This window comes from Idiotropiscis lumnitzeri, chromosome 18 (genome assembly GCF_059441095.1).
Source record: "Idiotropiscis lumnitzeri isolate Australia: NSW breed Sydney's pygmy pipehorse chromosome 18, RoL_Ilum_1.0, whole genome shotgun sequence".
Classification (NCBI taxonomy): domain Eukaryota; kingdom Metazoa; phylum Chordata; class Actinopteri; order Syngnathiformes; family Syngnathidae; genus Idiotropiscis; species Idiotropiscis lumnitzeri.
The window spans coordinates 14,315,506-14,336,700 of record NC_142408.1 but is presented as its reverse complement, the minus strand read 5'-3'; the positions used below and the strand labels follow the sequence as shown (position 1 = coordinate 14,336,700).

Sequence of the window (21,195 nt, the reverse complement as noted above, 5' to 3'; positions counted from 1 at the left end):
TTACTCTGTATGCAGAGACACAATCCCTCATAAATATGATATTGGCACAGAATTGGAATTGGTCACAAAGACTATGGGCTCTATTTTCATAGATGGCACATAGAGTAAAGCAGGAGTTTCCTGATTTTTGTGCAGGCGCAAACCTCGCCGTCCCTGTTTGGCAATAGATAGCTGGGGTCTGCGGTCATTTAATTCACCAACAGCTCATTCTGTATTCAGCGAGGATACCCGCTTACCGTAATTTCAAGACCATAACGCACACCAAATTTAAAGGCGCTATCTCAGTTATGGGTGCGAGTTCTGTATTTAACACATAAATAAGGTTCACCGTATTATTGGGCGCAGGCATGGTAAAACATACGCCAGATGAAAACATACACACACTAAACATACGCTAGCATGCATGCATGTTAGTCCAAGTATGCAAAATCCATTCACAAATTGTGGCGTATTTCACAGGGGTGCCTCCCAGTCTTAGTAAAGCAGTGTTCGCCATCTGTCATCCATTGCTTGCACGCTGCTCGAAACTTCACTTTGAACGGCCTGTTTACACGGATGTACAACAGTTGGAGTTCCTTCTTCAAGCTTCCCGGAATGATGGCATGATCCAAGTTCATTTGCCGCGCTACAGTACGTACTGGGGTCGTGCCTTTAGCGTCCGCATGCTATCCTCAGTCACGTCCTCCTTTCCTCTATATAAGCAATGTGTCAGCAGGCAATGCTCCCAGTCAATCAAGTGGATCGCTCATAAATTCATTTGCAGATTTTGGAACTCGTGCACACACAAGGCACACTGCATTATTAGGCGCTCCGTCCACTTTGGAGAAAATATATGACTTTTAAATGCGTCTAATGGTCATAAAAATACGGTATGTTTTCAGTAACTAAACCATCAAAATGCAGTGGCAATGTCACACACAAATCACTGCTTCAATTTCTGCACAGGGATGTCACCACGTGACATGTGAGTGCACCACATTTAAAGGAAATTATTTCATTGGTGGAGAATCAAGCCAGCTATGTTCACGCCCACATTGTCGCAAACCACTATTTTTTTAAACGCGTCAACTTGCACGCTTGTGCAAAAATACCAACACCCAGTCTAACCTTCCTCATGCAGATTTATGACACATCCCACACCAGACTTTAATCGGTAACGAACAAGCCAGGAATCTTAACATCTGTGAACTTTCATAAGTCAAGGAGTGGAAATAAGAATAATGTAAAAAAAGCTAGAACCATCTAAGAAAATGATTGCCACTGATGTGATCCTCACCTGTGTCTGGTGCACTTGAACCAGTTGAGGATATCTGTGCAGCTGGTGTAATAAATCTGGTCAAAAGGATGGGCATAGGACTCTTGAACTGTGACTGAATATCTGAAACCACAGGAAGAGAAGGAGACAAGAGATCAGACATAAATGAAAGTCAGAATCCCTGTGTGTGTAGAGCTTTCATGCATGACATTCTACCACCCAAGTTTATCCAAAAGGAATTTCTGTGGTTCTTTGGGATTAAATATACCTCTACCCCTCCCCTCACCACTGGTAGGACAGGCTTTGTTAAAAACTGCATGCATGTTTGTTCATTTGCATTACATGTCAGGCTATAAGGAACTTTTTAAAGAAAATTCCTGATCCACTCCTTTTATTCGAATTCACTATACCGAGTGCTTATGTGAATATTTGGTGATTGTATCAAGGTAAAATAAGAGTCAACCGCTGTTCATGAAACCATTGCTCCATATCTTATAGGTATGCATTTCTTAGTTCACTATAACCAGCAGCAGTATTCTGTATTCAACTATTGTTGCTCGCATTATATATACGGTTCTGCCTTGAGATTTGTTGTGTGACCATGCTTGGAAGTCAAAACACTCTTATCTTTGCAATGAATGCAAATATCAATAATCTATTCCAGCTTCTCCCTAGGAAAAAAAAAAACATCTTTTTGTGAGGTTTTATTTGAGTAAGAAGAAATAGCACTGTGTAATATTGTAATTAATAAAAGTATAGTGTCAAAAAATGTAAATACATTTAATGTAAAGCATTAAACACTGTGCATCATGATTCAATGCTGTGATTCATATAATTGTGCCGCTTCTTCTGGCCACCAGGATACAGTACTATGTCATACAGACATACAGACACAATTCAAGAATTGACATTTTCCAGTAGTACTGCAAGGTACTCATTACTGCAATATTAGTCATTTTTCATAGAGGTTAAAGAATATATTATATGACTGTAAGTGTTGTTATATTCAGAAATTGAGGGTTTAACATAAGTGGTACACAAGTGTGCGTGTGCACAGAAAATATTAAAAGTGCTGCACATTAAAGTGAGTCATTACACAATTGCGTGTCAAGCATTTGACATTATTAAGGTAGTGGAGTGGAGTGGTAATGGGCTGAAGTAGCGTTATCTGTAAACGACTCATTGAATTCACAAATCTTTTTAGCGAACCTATGGAATCACTTCATGAACTGATGAAAAATAATTAGTACACAACAACAACCTCTGGTGTTTATTGGAGAACCACGGCAACATTTTATGTGCACTAGAGTTTTATTATCTGTCGCCATGTCTTGCTTCATCATTTGTCCTCAAATATAATTTTCTAAAGAGTAGAAATATTGCAACTATCTATGCTAAACACTGGCATGTCATTGGAATTTTCCTTTATGTATTTGCTTTGTAAGAATATAGCTAGTGGGGTAATCCTTCAGGCAATATTGTTTGGTTGTTTAAAAAGACAATTTGTAGTTGATTATTTTAAATTTACTTGCGACAGGAAACATCAACTGGGAACTTATTTAAACAGCTTGAATCGTCTCTTTATATTGTTTACTATTAATTGTTACCATTATCATACTATTTGAACTGCCCCATATTATGAAGTGAGTTGAATTGGGTTTAAAATAAATACTGACGGTGTCTTCATAAAAATAAATATAGAAGCTGAATGACTTACAATTCATTTTCAACTAGCACGTGTACACAGCATCGCAACCAAGGCAGCACAAAAAATGAGTGGGACAAAAACAATAATTGCAATATAAATTTAAAAAAATCTTTAATAACTTCATTTTTTGTGTATTCCCTATTGCCTTATGCTTGATGTGTAACAAATGTCCAATTGCTAGTTGTTATCCTTATAGACGAGGACATATATTGAGTCCAGGGAACACATTTGGTTAAATAAATAAATCTAATGTTTTGGCCAGGACGGTAATTAACCCAAGACATGTGCAAGCCCTGAATAACTAGAATTTACAGTGTAACCATATGCACAAAGAGCAGACCGACCTCTCCCAGTGGCTGCAGACATTTGGATCTTCCAGGTTTAAGGAGGAAGTGATACAAGGCAGGAAAAAAAAGGCCACAGCCAACAAGACTGTCCCATGGCATTGCAGTGGCATGGCCATCTCACTCAGGACTGCACCCTGACAAAAAAAAATATGTGGGTTAATGTTAGAACAGGTGATTTCTGTTTCATGAAAATAAAATACCAACACACATGTATGTTAAAACACAATTGTTTGTTGTGGATAAACGCACTGTGAATGATCATGCATCTGATACTTTACACATTTTTTTGTAGTAATAATGCTAATGTTGACTAATAGAAGTCGTTGTTGTTTCACTTTATAAAACAGTAAATCCAAGCAAGCAGTAAAATTGAGTTTTGTACTGTACAGTACAAATAAAACTACTAAATGAGACACAAAGTTGCTCTGTGAGCATACAGTGCTAGTCAGCTCAATTTAGAAATTATCATTACTAACAAATACTCTATTGAAACATTGCTTTTCGACTGTCTTGGGACGAATCTAAGCAGTCAGAAACACGTCTGGTATATAAAACAAGTATTGGGTTTGTGGGATTCATTTAGCATATTATAAGGAAATCTCTTCTTTTATTTCTTTGCTATTCTTTTAAATTAATTCAATAAAATTTTGCTGGACCTGCATGCACACTTAGAAAACAAAATACAGAAAAAAAGGTTTCCTTCACTCAACTTTCATAAATGTCTGAATTAAAAAAAACTTTGTCACATATTAAAAAATTTCAATTTAATTTGTACTTGTAAGTTCAGTCATTTTTTGTCGTTTTATGTGACAACAATGAGTGATAAAACTTTAGAAAGACTTGGTGTCACAAAACTCCAGTGTAATTAAACTAGTATTTAAGAGGATTAGTATGATCAACCGGTTAATAACCGTTTTGTCTCAAAAACAAAACTAACAACAACAAAAAAAAAAAAACAGCAAACAAACAAAAAAATAATAGTTCTGTCTTAGTGAGTCTCAAATAAATTCAGCACAACAAAGTTTGAAGGTCCAATACCAGGGTGGTCGGGTTGGATAAGGTCAAATGACAACTCAGGTGTCGGGGTTGAGGAAGATGAGGACCCAAACGCAGGGAAGCCAGGCAGGGGTAACTTAAAGGGCATTTATTAAACAGAAAACTAAGGCATACAAGGAACTTGGAAAAACTTAACGACAGGAAACCAACTACAGGGAGAGGCGACAGGAACTGGCAACAGGGAAAGGCAACCGGGACAAGCGACAGGGACAAGCGACAGTGAAAATGCCAATGAACCAACAAGAACTGAAAGCAACCAGGGAACTAAATACACACAACTTGACGAGACAACGAGGAGCACCTGGACAAGACACGGAGGGTTGGAAGCACCGGATTGGTTAACACTAGGGCTTGGGTAAACGAGCACAGGTGGAAACAATAGACAAGACGAGACAAGACACATGAAAAAGGCCAAAACATGAAACCAAATACTAAACCAAAAATAACAAATACAAATCATGACAGTACCCCCCCCTTAAGGGACGGATCCCAGACGTCCCAAACACAAACAAAAGAAAATTGTCCAAAATCAGGGTGGGCGGAAGGGGGCCAGGAGGCGGGACCACAGTCCGCAATCAAGGCTGGTCAGGCGGGCGTCCGGGAGGCCAGACCAGCGAGTCCAGCCGTGGCCCTTCAGGCGGCCGTCCGGGAAACCAGACCAGGGAGTCTAGCCGTGGCCATTCAGGCGGGCGTCCGGGAGGACAGACGCATAAGTCCAAGGGCCGCCATTCAGGCGGATGTCCGGGATGACCCGAACGCAGCATGGAGTCCGCTGACGAGGCTGAGACGAGACGCGGCGGCGGGACGCCGGATGCAGCCGAGACCTGAGCTTGGAGCAGCGACGGGGCGGACGCATCCGAGGCAGGCACTTGGAGCGGCGGCTGGTCGTCGAACCCCGCCGAGACAGGAACGTTGAGCAGCGGCCTGTCGTCGAGCCCCGCCGAGACAGGAACGTTGAGCAGCGGCCTGTCGTCGAGCCCCGCCGAGACAGGAACGTTGAGCGGCGGCCGGTCGTCGAGCCCCGCCGAGACAGGAACGTGGAGCGGCGGCCGGTTGTCGAACCGCGCCGAGACAGGAACGTGGAGCGGCGGCTGGTCGTCGAACCCCGCCGAGACAGGAACGTTGAGCGGCGGCCGGTCGTCGAGTCCCGCCGAGACAGGAACGTTGAGCGGCGGCCGGTCGTCGAGCCCCGCCGAGACAGGAACGTGGAGCGGCGGCCGGTCGTCGAACCGCGCCGAGACAGGAACGTGGAGCGGCGGCCGGTCGTCGAACCCCGCCGAGACAGGAACGTGGAGCGGCGGCCGGTCGTCGAACGGCGCCGAGACCGGAACGTGGAGCGGCGGCCGGTCGTCGAACGCCGCCGAGACTGGAACGTGGAGCGGCGGCTGGTCGTCGAACCCCGCCGAGACAGGAACCGGGAGCGGCGGCGCTTCGTCGGGCGCCGCTGTGGCAGAGACGAGAAGCGACGGCGGGTCGTCGTCCACCGCCCAGGCAGGAAACTTGAGCGCCGGCGGATCGTCGAGTCCCGCCGAAAAAGGAGCTTGGGGTGACGGCGGATCGTCGAGCACCCCCGAGGCAGCGACGGGAAGCGACGGCGTGTCCTCGGGCGCCGCCGGGACAGGGAAGTGGGGTGGCGGCGGGCCGTCTGGCACCGCCGAGGCAGGGATTTGGAGCGGCGGCGGGCCGGGCGCACCAGAGGCCGGGACTTGGAGCGGCGGCGGGCCGGGCGCAGCGGGGACAGGGACTGGTGGCGGACGCAGAACGTGCTCCGCCGGAACAGGGACTTGTGGCGGACGCGTGGCGTGCTCCGCCGGAACAGGGACTTGTGGCGGACGCGTGGCGTGCTCCGCCTGAACAGGGACTTGTGGCGGACGCAGGGCGTGCTCCGCCTGAACAGGGACTTGTGGCGGACGCAGGACGTGCTCCGCCGGAACAGGGACTTGAGGCGGACGCGTGGCGTGCTCCGCCGGAACAGGGACTTGTGGCGGACGCGTGGCGTGCTCCGCCTGAACAGGGACTTGTGGCGGACGCAGGGCGTGCTCCGCCTGAACAGGGACTTGTGGCGGACGCAGGACGTGCTCCGACGGAACAGGGACTTGAGGCGGACGCAGGGCGTGCTCCAACGGAACAGGGACTTGTGGCGGACGCAGGGCGTGCTCCGCCGGAACAGGGACTTGTGGCGGACGCAGGGCGTGCTCCGCTGGAACAGGGACTTGTGGCGGACGCAGGGCGTGCTCCGCCGGAACAGGGACTTGTGGCGGACGCAGGGCGTGCTCCGCCGAAACAGGGACTTGTGGCGGACGCAGGACGTGCTCCACAGGAACAGGGACTTGTGGCAGACGCAGGACGTGCGTCGCCGGAACAGGGACTTGTGGCGGACGCAGAACATGCTCCGCCAGAACAGGGATTTGTGGCGGACGCAGGACGTGCTCCGCCAGAACAGGGATTTGTGGCGGACGCAGAACATGCTCCGCCGGATTAGGGACTTGTGGCGGACGCGTGGCGTGCTCCGCCGGAACAGGGACTGGTGGCGGACGCAGGGCGTGCTCCGCCGGAACAGGGACTGGTGGCGGACGCAGGGCGTGCTCCGCCGGAACAGGGACTGGTGGCGGACGCAGGGCGTGCTCCGCCGGAATAGGGACTTGTGGCGGACGCAGGACGTGCTCCGCCAGAACAGGGATTTGTGGCGGACGCAGAACGTGCTCCGCCGGAACAGGGACTTGTGGCGGACGCAGGACGTGCTCCGCCGGAACAGGGACTTGTGGCGGACGCAGGGCGTGCTCCGCCGGAAAAGGGACTGGTGGCGGACGCAGAACGTGCTCCGCCAGAACAGGGACTTGTGGCGGACGCAGAACGTGCTCCACCAGAACAGGGACTTGTGGCGGACGCGGGGCGTGCTCCGCCGGAACAGGGACTTGTGGCGGACGCAGGGCGTGCTCCGCCGGAACAGGGACTTGTGGCGGACGCAGGGCGTGCTCCGCCGGAACAGGGACTTGTGGCGGACGCAGAACGTGCTCCGCCGGAATAGGGACTTGTGGCGGACGCAGGACGTGCTCCGCCGGAACAGGGACTTGAAGCGCTGGCGAGGCGCCGTAACGGGGGTCAGCAGCTCTCGGGAGGCCAGAACGGGCCCCAGCAGCTCGGGGGGAACCGGGACGGGGCTTATCAGCTGGCAGGGAGCCGGAACGGGACTCATCCGCTGGCGGGGAGCCGGAACGGGGCTCATCCGCTGGCGGGGAGCCGGAACGGGGCTCAGCAGCTGGCGGGGAGCCGGGACGGGGCTCATCAGCTGTCGAGGAGCCGGAACAGGGTTCAGCAGCTGGCGGTGAGCCCGAGTGGGACTCTGGAGGCTGCGTGGGTTGCTGCAGCTGGCGAGGAGCCGGGACGGGACACTGCAGCTGGCGAGGAGCCGGGACGGGACGCTGCAGCTGGCGAGGAGCCGGGACGGGACGCTGCAGCTGGCGAGGAGCTGGGACGGGACGCTGCAGCTGGCGAGGAGCCGGGACGGGACGCTGCAGCTGGCGAGGAGCCGGGACGGGAGGCTCCAGCTGGCGAGGAGCCGGGACGGGACGCTGCAGCTGGCGAGGAGCCGGGACGGGAGGCTGCCGCTGGCGAGGAGCCGGGACGGGAGGCTGCAGCTGGCGAGGAGCCGGGACGGGAGGCTGCAGCTGGCGAGGAGCCGGGACGGGAGGCTGCAGCTGGCGAGGAGCCGGGACGGGAGGCTGCAGCTCGTGAGGAGCCGGGTCGGGGACCTGATCCCTATCAGCCTGCCGCCATAGGGATTCAGGGGAACGGGAGACGCGAAGGACACGAGGGACCGGGACTACAGGGGCTGGTGAACGTGAGCTATGAGACGCAAGGGGGACGTGACAAGGTGCGGAAACCGACAGTGGACGAGGTGAACGACGTGGCCGTGATTTACGTGACTTTCGTGATTTAGGGCGAGGTGAACGACGCGAGGTAACGTGGGAGGTGGTCTCAAAAGAGTCAAAAGAAAAAGGGGACAGAAATTGTTCGGGGGGAGGAAAGTGACTGGACCTAACAGAAACCGGGTCGCGCTGGGCATCTAAAAGGTTGTATATATATTCAAAATCATACTCATGATCCGAGTCAACTAAAATGTGAGGGGGTGAAATAGCAGGGTGCTCAAAATCATCTTCAAAATCAGAATCGATGATAAGGTGGGGAGGTTCGACTGGTGGGTAGTCATTATCGTGATCGTGGAACGAAGGGGGAAAAACAGACATAGAACGAAAAAAGGAACCTACGTGAAGGGGGCGGGGTTGGTCGGCAGGCTGAGGGGGGCACCAGCTTGAGCGGCGACGGCGAACTCGTTGCCGTGAGCTTCCTGCTGGGTCCAGTACTGGTTGGTTCATTCTGTCGGGGTTGAGGAAGATGAGGACCCAAACGCAGGGAAGCCAGGCAGGGGTAACTTAAAGGGCATTTATTAAACAGAAAACTAAGGCATACAAGGAACTTGGAAAAACTTAACGACAGGAAACCAACTACAGGGAGAGGCGACAGGAACTGGCAACAGGGAAAGGCAACCGGGACAAGCGACAGGGACAAGCGACAGTGAAAATGCCAATGAACCAACAAGAACTGAAAGCAACCAGGGAACTAAATACACACAACTTGACGAGACAACGAGGAGCACCTGGACAAGACACGGAGGGTTGGAAGCACCGGATTGGTTAACACTAGGGCTTGGGTAAACGAGCACAGGTGGAAACAATAGACAAGACGAGACAAGACACATGAAAAAGGCCAAAACATGAAACCAAATACTAAACCAAAAATAACAAATACAAATCATGACATCAGGCCAACTTTGTGGCCAGTCTTATCTTGCAAAGATTATCGGTTTAGTCATATCTGAAGCATTTTTTGATCAAATTGGACACAATGGTTTCGTTAATCTTGAATTTACACTGCACATCTAAATGCCCAATTCTGAGAGTTACTGAGAGTTACTTACTGAGAGTTTTTGACTTTTTCTTTACCTGCAGGAGGCTCGTTTCCTTGTGCCTTTTAACATTGACACTTTTTACAATACTTTACAACAATTCAGTTGACTTGGTTGAATTTTCAACCAATAATTTTTAGAGTCAAGGGAATTATTTGTCTTGTTGGAGCAAAGAGTTCTAAAAATATATGATGGCTAAGGTAACTGAGGTTAAATCAAGTCTCACCCAAGGTCCTCTTTTCTCACCTTTAATAACTCAATTCCATCAGTATGTTTCCAAAATATTAGTTGATGTTCTAATGAAGTGGTGATTAACAATTTCAAAGATTTTCTCGGAAATATATTGGGGAAGGTTGTTTCTACTGTGCTTTTATATTTTTTTTAGAGCAGCAGAGCCCATTTCCTCTTGTTTCGCGAGGCTGATGCGGCACAGCTGCAGCCAGCAATGTTGGAAAACAGCCCCTACCCCTGGCATCCCCCACCCCAAGACAACTGCATTACTGCACAAACAAGGGCCGTGCTGTGCGTGTGAAAGGCTCCAGATACCCCAAAAGGAGCAGACTGCAGATCTGTACGACTTTGATACAGCGTTCCAAGTAGCACGATACTGACGCCTCTCTGTCTGCGGTGCAATGGACTGGCGGGAACTGAGACCTGGGGCTCGATTGTTGTACAAGTGCATGTGCACTTGGTTTAAAAATTGTCAGTTTACTGTGTTTGGGAATTTGGCAGACCACGCTGGACCATGCTGACCATTCCAGTGAACCAAGGGTGTTTTTCTTTTACACTCCCCTGGCTCACCTGACAATTTGATGACTGAAAATAGACTAGACCTTAGACCAGCTCCGACCAGGTCTACGTTGTGGCATAGGTGGTGTAACACGATTTTGGTGGACAGACAGTCTCGGCGCGCCACTGATTTGTGTGGTGGATGTCATTGTATTTTATTCATAAATATAACAGCATTCATCAAAACCTTTGAATCATTGCAAAAATCAATTCATTGAACACATTATCATCATCGTTAACAAGTTTTTTAAAATGACCCCCTGGTCCACACCACAGCTATGTAGTGGGAGGTGGAGGGTATGCGCGGGTCACACAGTGACACTAATGATCAGACTTGTATATGAATGGACTTACAATGCCGCTTACTCGTCGTCAGGAAAAGTGAAGCCACCATCGGCCACACGTTAAGCCCACCCAACTTGAATATATTGATTATTCCATGCCGTTTTCACGTTACATTCTGTCTCTACGTCGAAAAGGCCACTGAGAATGGCATGCAGTTATACCAAGAAGTCTGAGAGAAGATTCGTCTGCATCTTGTTGTCAGAACCATCAACAATTAAATGAAAACAAAACCAATATGGACTCAATTTGCAGTGACATGTAAACCTAACCTCTGTAAGTCACAATCACGAACGATACTGAGATAATATACTCTGAATGGTCGATGCAAACAATAAAGTTCGGTCTTTGAGAGGCTCTCATTACTCCATCCTCTTATAAATCATGCACTGATAACAGTGTAATACAGAAGTTGTCAATAACAGGAGGCACAGCAACGTAAGATGGCCCCTTCAGCCAGCGACAGGCCTATTGATAGTCCATTTATATATAAGCGAATTTAAAGGGAATTTTAAAAAAACATACCAAATTCCTTTCTGCAAGCGTACTGAGCAAAGGTTGTTGTGGAACAGTTTGATAAATGTTTTAGTGTGATTTGTGAACAACAAGCTTCTCACAATCCAGCTGCACTAAGTCTCTTCTCCTCTTGCAGCCAATTGCAAAGTGACAGAGACTAACACCTTTTCTGGTAATATACGTGTTGACATTAATGTCAGATCTGCTGTCTGCGCTTACTGCGACATATCTTGCATTACAGTACTACTGTGGGTGTCAAGTGCTTTGGTGGTAAGCAAAGTGCACAACCATCTTCTTTCCCATCAGGCAGTTTTAAAAAAAGTCAACAACTTCCCATTCAATGGGTATTTTTTGCTGTAATTAAATAATCAATGCACTAAAGTCCCTGCTCTAATTTTAAACTACCTGGTTTAGAATGGCCTTTTAGTTTCAAAGCCAAATTTCAGCAACATTTCTACCCAACGGGTAAGTTAATCACTTATGCTTGATTTTTAATTGATTGTGCTAGCTAAAAAAACAGCATCAAATCGCTAACTAGGGCTGGGCGATATGACCTCAAATCAATATCGCGATAAACTGGGCAATTTTACCTCGGCAACGATAAATGCACGATAAATTCCCCCCGTGGACCAAAATCAAAATAAATGCAGGAAATGCATATTAACTGCTTTTTTTCTTATTGACCAACTGGTACACATTACTTTCAATGACAAATAAAAGTACAAAAATCATTTGTATAAACATTTCAAATAGCTTGCTTTGCATGACTTGAACAATGTCACAAAGAACAGGAGAAAAAGGGTACCTCTCGCAAAATCTTTTTCCGCAAATAGATTGCGCCAAGATGCTGTAATTCCATGAGCAAAGGCCTACATTTGTGTAAAGGTCTCTTGTAAACAATAAAAATAATGCCATGTGCAAAGGCGCTAGTCGCCTGTAAACAAAATGCTAAATAAAATGAAAAAAATGTCAATGAAATGCCAAAGCCAAATAAACGAGTGTGCATCATCAGGAAATGTGCCGTCTCGAGTACTCTGGTGCGCAAACGCCACTTGTCATCTATGTCATGCACAGTCAGCATCGTCCCGATGTTGTCCATATTGGGAAGTACGGTTTGCGAAAAATATTTGTGTACCTCTTGTCGGCTACTTTCATGAGGCGTTTAAATCCCGTGCGCTCCACTGTAGCTAGAGGAGTTCTATCATTAGCTATGTGATAGGCTATCGCATCCACCTCTGAGACGTTCTCTCGTATGGTGTCGCCTCCGTTACGGGGCTGTTGTCACTTGGCGAACCTTGATTCTCATTTTGAACTTTTAGCACAAGCTTCAAGACAACAGCATGGTTGTGTTGTGGGTGGTGAAAAATAAAAGGTTGGACGCGCTGTTATGGGTGCTTACGACGCACTTTGCAGTTCGTGTTCTTTTGCTCAAACATCGTCTTTATGGAACCCAAAACATTTCCAAAGGACAGATGTCGAATTTCTCTTCGGGACAAGTGTAACAGGAACAACTTCAACTAACGTTACTTCGTCTTCAGCCATGTGAGCCGCTTCTGGATTTGAATCGCCAGCTACGACCACGTCGTCCGTTTTCTTTCTAGTTCTGATGGGGGGAGTCACGTGACTACACGCGCTGTAGCCGTCTTAAAGGGGGCAGAAAATACTTTTCTTTTCTTTTTTTAACACCGAATTTACCGACATGGGCAAAATGTTGTCATTGTAATAAATTTCGGTAATGGTAAATTTTCGGTTTATCGCCCAGCCCGATCGCTTATTCCATCATGAATAATTGATGCTAGCAATATTCACTGTAAAGAAAAAAAAAAAGGCAGTTATATTTACTTGAAAAACCTTGGGAAAGTTTTATCACTCGGGAATTCTAAGTAAATTTTACAAGAAGAGTTTTTTTTACGCGTTCATTAAATGCAAAAAGTCATTCCTAGCTTGAACCCACTTTTCGATTTTGTACACACATTTCATACACCAAGGAGCTCAACGCGGTAGAGGATTGAATCCATAACCTCAACATTGGGAGTTGGCCACTCAGCACCTGAGAAAATTTACTTCGAATGTCTGAGTGAAAACACTTTACTAGATTTTTTCAAGGAAATATCACTCCCCATTTTTTACAGTGTAGCAGCCATAGCTAAGATTTTCTTCTTTATCATGCATGTTGGCACAGCGCACGTCTCGTGCGGGTCACAGTGATAATAGTTTACGCTTTTCCATATTTAACAATCGTTCCAACCTTATTTTATGTAATGTGTTGTGCCATGGCGCTGGTTCAAGTTTGAGTCTTGGCTCTGGCCTTCCTGTGTGGGGTTTGCATGTTGCTTGGATAAACATGCTTCTTTCGTTAATTGAAGGCTCTAAATTGTCCATAGGTGTGAATGTGAGTGTGAATGGTTGAACGTGATGTGCCCCGCAATTGGCTGGCAACCAGACCGGGATGTACCCTGCCTCTCGCTTAGTCAACGATGTGTGTGTACAACACATTGTACGGAAACCATAAATAAGATGGATCTGGGGTGAAAATCACAGCTAGAGTACATGCATACTGGAGGTTTCCCTGTTTTAGGCTCTCGAGTAGCAGAACGAGCTCCTCTGTGCTTACGCTACTTTATTTACAATATGAGTTTGCAAATAGTCATCTAAAAGTTTCGAGAGGAAGTAATGAATCCAAGCAAGTGTGAATGTGACTATTGTCAGCTCAAAATGGAGCATGAAACCATATTGGAGTTGGTAAACCTCCAATTTGATTTAATATGTGATCAATGTTTCACAGTAGGAATAAATGTCAAAGGTACAAACTGTCACATACTCTGCCCCAGATGTAACATTTGTCTTAATAAAAGCATGACTAATACCTCCTTCAACCTAGCCATGCTTTTACCCACGATCTTCTTGTTTACTTGTGGAGAATATTGACTCAGAGTAGCGTCATGTTGATTGGTAAATATTGATTCCAACACAATGGACACATGAAAGTATATAAACAAAGCATTTCAACATATGTCTCAAAGGTGACCAATCGGCCAAAGACATCAAGAACACAATGACACACTTTTACAACGCAGAGTACTCCGATATAAAACGTGATAAATCGCAACAGGTATGCCTTTTTGATTTTTGCATCTTTGGTGGGAATAGGACGTCAAAATGAATTTACGTGGGATTAGAGTAGGAGAAAATTGATACTTTTACTTTCCTATTCAGGCTCGTTGCTCGTGCCAGGCAAAACAACAGCTGAGGCTTCGACTTCAGGAAAAAAAGGTTTTAGCAAGGCTGATGAGCCGACTGTGTAATGGGGCTTTAGCACAGCACTTATATTGCGCATCATTCACTGCGGGGGAAGGCCACAGCGAGGACGGCGGCCCGGCTCAAGCTTGCCTTATTTGTCGCTGGTTGCTTAGTGACTAGACAGGAAGGGCCCAGTGACTTATCCTGTTTTTTTTAATCGTGAAGTAGACTACAGCTGGGTAACAGGGATTGGCCACTGTTACAATAAAAAGCTCTGCCTTTGAGGTAGAGACTGCAAGCAACAGCAAGAACAAGGGAACGGGTCCATTATCTCTCGTTAGAAAGGCACGGCTGGATGTTGGGAAGTTCAAGCTCGCCGTGAGCATGAAGCGTATTGGAAATGGATTCAAGATCTACTTCAGGATTCTTCAAGTTTCTCCTTGCTTTTTTCACGACAGCCTGCAACACCTACAACATATTTTGTTGTTGGAACTGCAAATGACACCATCTCGTCACTGACATCACAGTGGCGCTGTGTCCAAACCTGATAATAATTTAAACTTTCACACGGTGCCGCGGTGCTCAAGTCCGTCCCCCGCGGCAGCACATACAATGAGTTTGTTGACAGCACAATGCGCTTTGGTATGTGTGGTGTGAAAAATATAATTCTGCCAAGCTAAGTGAGGAACTTTAAAAACACACCTGTTAGAGCAGGGCTGGGCAAACTTTTTCATTCGTGGGCCACAATGGATTCTAAATTTTGACAGACGGGCCAGACCAGGATGGGGTGTTTTGGTAACCTCACCTAATCTGAGAAAAAAAATACATATAGTATAAAGAAAAAACATATGCTTTCATTTTAAAATATGAAAAATATTGTACTCTTTAAAAAGCGCCACAGTTCCTTGGCATATCAGGCAAACAGCAAATGATAGGTGCTCAGTGAAAAACTATTTAGTTGTCCATCCCCTATTGAAAACTCGACATTCTCTGTCCATTTTCCTTTTCTTAGCTCCGCTCGTCTTTACAGATAGTCAAAACGTCAAGTGGAAACGTCGCGTAAGAGGCTCCAACCCAGCAAAGTCAATCAATTGAGAGTGTGTCTCCTAGTAGGGACACATCAGAATTACAAGGAAAATAAAACATTAACAAAGTTTATTAATTTCATTTCTTCAAGTTCATCGGGCCGGATTAAAACGTTTAATGGGCCTCCTGTGGCCCCCGGGCCATAGTTTGCCCATGGCTGTGTTAAAGGATCACAGTCCCACCCATTGGTTTTTCACTTATCCGAATATGATTAATCAGATGCTAGATGATTATAGCTCCAAATAAATACAGTATTTGAAGAATTAATTAATCAGTATTAACTATAAATACGTACTCTGTGATGGCATCGTATTCAATGGGAAAGTACAGTCTAGTGTAACATGTAAGAATATATTTTAAATGTTTACTCAAAAGCATCTGCTACCACTGACTGAGTGACTCATAACAGCTGTCCCAGTGTGAGTGTGTGTGTGTGTGTTTTTGTAATGTGTAGTATGTGCGTGTGTGAATTGTGTGACTGTGTTCATCCTGTCTACTTTGATTTACTGTGCTGTGTTTAGTCTTCCATCCTCCACTTCCAGCCAGTTGTCTCATGCAGCCCAAGACAACTTTCACTTTCACAGGGAAAATGCAACCTTGCCATGGTGGATCATTTCACTCCACTCGGCGATACAATAACAACAGATCAGAGTCATATGAAAAGGAATTTATAAAGAACTTCACTTGTACACAGAAACCACTTCCATGAAAATCTGTCCGGTCTGAACTGATTATGGCTGTACGATTCAGCTCTCTTAGCAGTTGATAAAATAACCTTCAGCGATCCCTACTTTACATGATGTAATAAATGAGCTTTATGGGATAACTTATATACAATCAACCTAACACTTTCAAATGCTACATTTACTTTGAATTCTTGAATTTGACCTGAAAAGAACTTTTTAGAGTGTTTTTCTCTGTGATACATTTTGTCAATAAACCTATTGCACAGAAGCTAACAAGCTCCAAACATATCATAAATGAATCCTAACTTATTTAGAGGGACAAAGATTGGACCAGTTAACTGTACGTGTGTGATTTTGGCAGGTGCAACTTGTTAAACTCATTCAAGGCGCTTCAGCACTGTTTGTTCAGTCTTTCGCCAGTGGAACCCTACCAACTCAGAAGAGGAACAGGTGGACCATTTGGAAATGCTATTTGGGACAACAATCATCCATCCATCCATTATCCAAACCGGTGGAGCCCATAATGAAAGTCAAGTAAGTTGAAAATAAAAAACATGTGTATCAATAACTCTAGTTAATTTTCAAGCTACTAAATCTAAACTGTATTTTTCTGTTATTACAAAGTATCAACCCATTTTTGCAGAAGTTAAAAAGAATAAAGAAGACATTTCGTTGAAACAGCCTCTCAGAATATATGAATAGCATATCATAATTTTCTAACACTGTTTCAAATGAGTTTGATTTACCACCTAAAGCGCTTTGCTCGCCATAACGTCTTGCAGCCAGAGGCTGAGCTACAATGTCTTTGTTTGCGTAGTAAACTAGAGGATAAAGTGTGCGGCAACAACACTTGTAATGTAATCCATGAGGGCACTTGTTATGCTTCTGTACTGTGCCGGAATAATCAAAATAAGAATAAGTGTCATTTTTAATTTGCTATCCGCGACTCACTTAAATCAATGAGAAATTTGATCATTGATTAGTCGTCGATCACCTCTAATCCACAGTATGTTTTCATGCTACTCATAACTTCTGTATTCACATAACAGCTCTCTGTGAAGACTCAATTCCTGAGTCATTTTCCCTTCTCAATTTGTTACAATTATTACACAAAGCTCATAATGTCTTCCAAGCAATACATTTATCTTTTTTTTTATTATTGAAAATCTGAACATTTTAAAGTCTAATTCAACCACCTGTTGACCTGTGCACCTCCATCATACATAATATACATTTATTGTAAATCATGTTCTCAAAACATTGCCTTCATTATCCAAGGTTGCAAAACTCAAATGTCATAATCTGGCTTTTGTTGATTTGGGTTTTGAAAGATTTTAGTTCCAGCATGTTTTCCTTGTGTCCCTTTTTGTCTACAGCTGTCTTATCACGGTCACTTCCATTGTCCCTCAGCTCCCATGTTCCCAGCACTTGTGTCTTGTCCGGGTTTATCTCATTGTCTTATCACTTGCTTTTATACTTAAGGTTCGTGGTTTCGTTCTGTCCTTGTCAATTAATTATTTGATGTTTTTGGTCTCTGTCATGTTGAGTCAATTTTAGCCAAGTCAAGTATTTTTCCTGAAGTTTTTTTTAGTTAATTTGAACCTTTTTTTTTTTTTTTTTTACATCTGTTAATTTAGTATTTTTGATAATGGTGTGCACCTTGTTTGTCCTTTTGTTGCATTTAGTTCCTCATCCACAACTATCTTTCCTGCTAATTAAAACTTAGGCTTTCCAGATACACACAATCAACAGAAATGTCATGTGCTTAAATGACTCTGCAAACGGATTTTGTTTTCAAAGTGAAAACTCTTTATAGCTCATTATGTATTTCACTGAATGCACAAATCCAACCAGTTTAAGTCCAAACAATGTGTCATAAATATTGAGGGCTTCTGCATTCAAATTTGGGTTAGTTACAGAAAGATTTAACCATAGCAAGTTAGAATTTCGACATAACGTCAGTATTGAAGCATAAAACGAAGGTGACAAGAATATATTAGAGCACCCCACCTGGGGCTGGGGACGCCACTGGTTTTCTTACGATTATGCGCCAATTTTGGCCATGCCAATCAGAACAAAACCTGTTACAGAATGGGAAAAAAGGCAAACCATAATGATTACCACCATTCGGTGTTGACAAATATTAACACAACTATTCATCAAGTTTCTGTGTACTGTACGCAAGAGCAAGAGACATTTTAATCTGATAAAAGGCAGGGTCAACGCATATTTTTCCTAATATATATTAAAGCGTTTTGGGGTCAAAATGAAAACAGACTGGCCTGGGTAATTGAGTACTTAAATTTGTTTTTCGTCGACTGATGTATAGTATTCTATTGTATTGTTCTAGCCAACTAAAATAAACTGAACGGAGATGTACAGTAAGTAGTTCATATGGTATATGACAATGTTTTACATTTTTCTCTGTAAAACAATGACTATGTTTTATGGAAGAATCACAATAAACCGTATGACATGAAACATTTGAAACTAAGATAAAGCAATTACAAACCTGAGTGGCTGTGTATTTGGGAATGAGTATCAAAGAAATCCAGATATAAACAAATAAAATTACCTTTTTTACGAAAGAATATCGATCCTGTCCTGCCTCATGAGTCCGTCTTTTAATGCCGCTGGTGGTGTCCTCTAAGAAATAATAACAAATCCTTTTGGTGTTTCTCTTAAGCGCCTGAAAATAAAAGATGGGGTCATTAAAGATGCGACTTCAAAGTACTCCTTCGGATGCGAAAACTAAGCGTCTCTGGAGTATTCGGAGGACGTTTCCTGCACCCAAACACTTGCGTTCTGTTGATGTGACGTCACTAGTTTCTTAACCACTGAGACTGTCTCCTGCTGAGAGAATAAAGATAATCTGCGACAAGGTGCCACTATGCTTGGAATTACAAACAAAAAAAAGTTGTTATTACAGGGTTCAAAAAACAGTGTTCAAATGTCACCTACAGTTTAAAACTTGGTATATTTTTTTCTAATAGAAAATGTTGCTGTGTGACTACAAAACTATACGCACCACCTCCTTAATCCAGCATCTAAAACAAACTATCATTTCATTTTGGCGTGAATGATGGAATCCGGCAAATATAACGATCATACAAACCAAAAGTTCTTTATTGGTGTAACATTTTGCATCGTCAGCTGTCTACCAAGGACAAAATAGCCTTCTTGGTCTTGTTAGCTCTTCTGCCACCTTTTGGTAGACTCGTTTATTACAACTCCTGAAAACACACAAGTATACCGTATGTATTTATTTATCTATCTATTGTTGTTTTTGACAAGCTAAAAAAAATTAAAATAATACTGTACAAAGTTGGAACGTATATGTTTACGTCAACAATACAGTACACCACATTTTCCTTAACAATTATTCGATTCACCTCAGCCCATTTCATCTTAGTTTACTAGCGCCAATATCAGTCCCGTCATGTCGATTGAACGTTTAAGTGTACCATGCTTTATGTGACACATGACCTTCTCAATACTAACACATTATTGTAGTGTATTTTGTCTCAGTTGCCTTCCATCATCATCATTACTATGATATGAGCTCTTTGTTTTCTCAATTTACCGTTTTATAAAGTTGCAGATCTATGACTTTTTTAGATGAAGCCCCCCCAAAATAGCAGAGTCAGTCGGTCAGATCAATCAAACATTTTATTTAACCAGGGGAAGATGTGAGTAAGATGAAAAACACCAGAAAGGAAAAAAATAAGATCTGCCCAACACAGGAAATAATAACGAAAGTGGATAGGCGAAGCAGCCGTCAAAAAAGGACTAACAACTAAAAACTGCTCTACAAAAAATAAAGTGGATTCTAAGAACACAATTAAAAAAAACTCACAGAAACACACACATGGATAAAGACCCATGCCGGCCTGCAGGCTGCCCGCTGTCAGTCGCCATCTCCCTCTTGAGAGTTGATACAACTTTAGCGTAGTTAAATGTCCGAAATATAACCAGTCGGTGTTTGTGTGCACATTCTTGCTCTTGTCCGCTTCAGCCTGTGTAAGTGGAGAATCGATTGGCACGGTATGTCTGATTTTGCGGAGGTGATCACATGAGCTCACGTTTGATGTCAATAAATCCAAACTATTGGGCAGAACGCTTTTATACTTTCACGGCTTGAAGCGATCCTTCAGTGAGAAAGTGATCAGAAAAATATGGTCTGATGACTTGATTGTTGCAAGCAATATAAAAGTATTGATGAAGGTGAAAGAAATGATGACATTGTGGCAGTTGAAATGAGCACACACGACTGACTGTGAACACGTCTTTATTCCAAGACTGCCAACAACAGAATAACGCACAATCACAAATTCGCGCCAACAAACATTAACATGAATACGCCCCCAAACGGGATGCCTGCTGGGTGAGAGGCATGGTCCTAATGTCCGCCACACAGCCCCCCCCCCCGAACACCCAGAAGGTCGCTCAGAACGAAAACCTCACAGGGGGCTTCACCGGCCTGCCACAACGACTACGCAGGCCATCCTTTAGTGGTGCAGTTGAAACCCGGTGGGCAGGGGGGTCAGGCGAGACAGGAGCGGGAGCACGACACACAACGTCGTCGCGCGGAAGTGAGGGCGTGGACTTTGGAGGGCGACCGCGGCGAGGGACGTGGGTCGGCAACAGCACATCGCCTGCAACCAAATGAGCTGGTTTTAGCCTATCTACCGAGACGCACTCCCTTCGCCCACCCATATCAAGCACAAAACTCTTATCGCCGCGCTCCAGCACCCTAAACGGGCCGTCATACGGTGGCTGCAAGGGCGAGCGGTGGGCATCGTGGCGCACAAAAACAAAACGGGCTGACATAAGCGCGGACGGCACGAATACCTTGGGAACACAGTGGTGAACCGGTGCAGGGCTCAGGGGCCCCCCCGACAAAAAGGAAAAGGGCGGAGCGTCCAAACCGTCTGGCAGAAATTCACCAGGTACGCGAAGCGGCTGACCGAGCACCAACTCAGCAGGAGCGGCGTTAAGATCCTCCTTCGGCGCTGAACGTAAGCCGAGCAAAATCCATGGCAGACGGTCGACCCAGTTACCGTCCGATAACGCAGCTCGCAGCGCAGCTTTAAGTGACCGGTGAAAACGTTCGCACAAACCGTTAGCCTGCGGATGGTAGGCAGTAGTGCGGTGCACGCGCACACCCAACGATACTGCCAAGGCTGACCAGAGCTCAGATACAA

General features: G+C 45.1%; 1 protein-coding gene across 3 annotated transcripts in view; it reads right to left on the bottom strand.

The window, feature by feature from the left end:
• The window catches only part of megf10 (multiple EGF-like-domains 10), an 89,996-nt gene that overhangs the window by 56,961 nt on the left and 11,840 nt on the right, over positions 1-21,195 (bottom strand). Inside the window, exons 2-5 of one of the 3 annotated variants that reach the window (XM_088280951.1) lie at positions 19,107-19,224; positions 18,567-18,680; positions 3,308-3,444; positions 1,277-1,378 (exon numbers count right to left, since the gene is read on the bottom strand). In XM_088280951.1, coding sequence (XP_088137077.1) covers positions 1,277-1,378; positions 3,308-3,426 — 221 coding nt within the window. In that variant the 5' untranslated portion in view covers positions 3,427-3,444; positions 18,567-18,680; positions 19,107-19,224. Of the gene's footprint in view, positions 1-1,276; positions 1,379-3,307; positions 3,445-14,921; positions 15,030-18,566; positions 18,772-19,106; positions 19,225-21,195 lie in introns of those variants that run through there. The other 2 variants (XM_088280950.1, XM_088280952.1) reach the window with 2 other exon arrangements.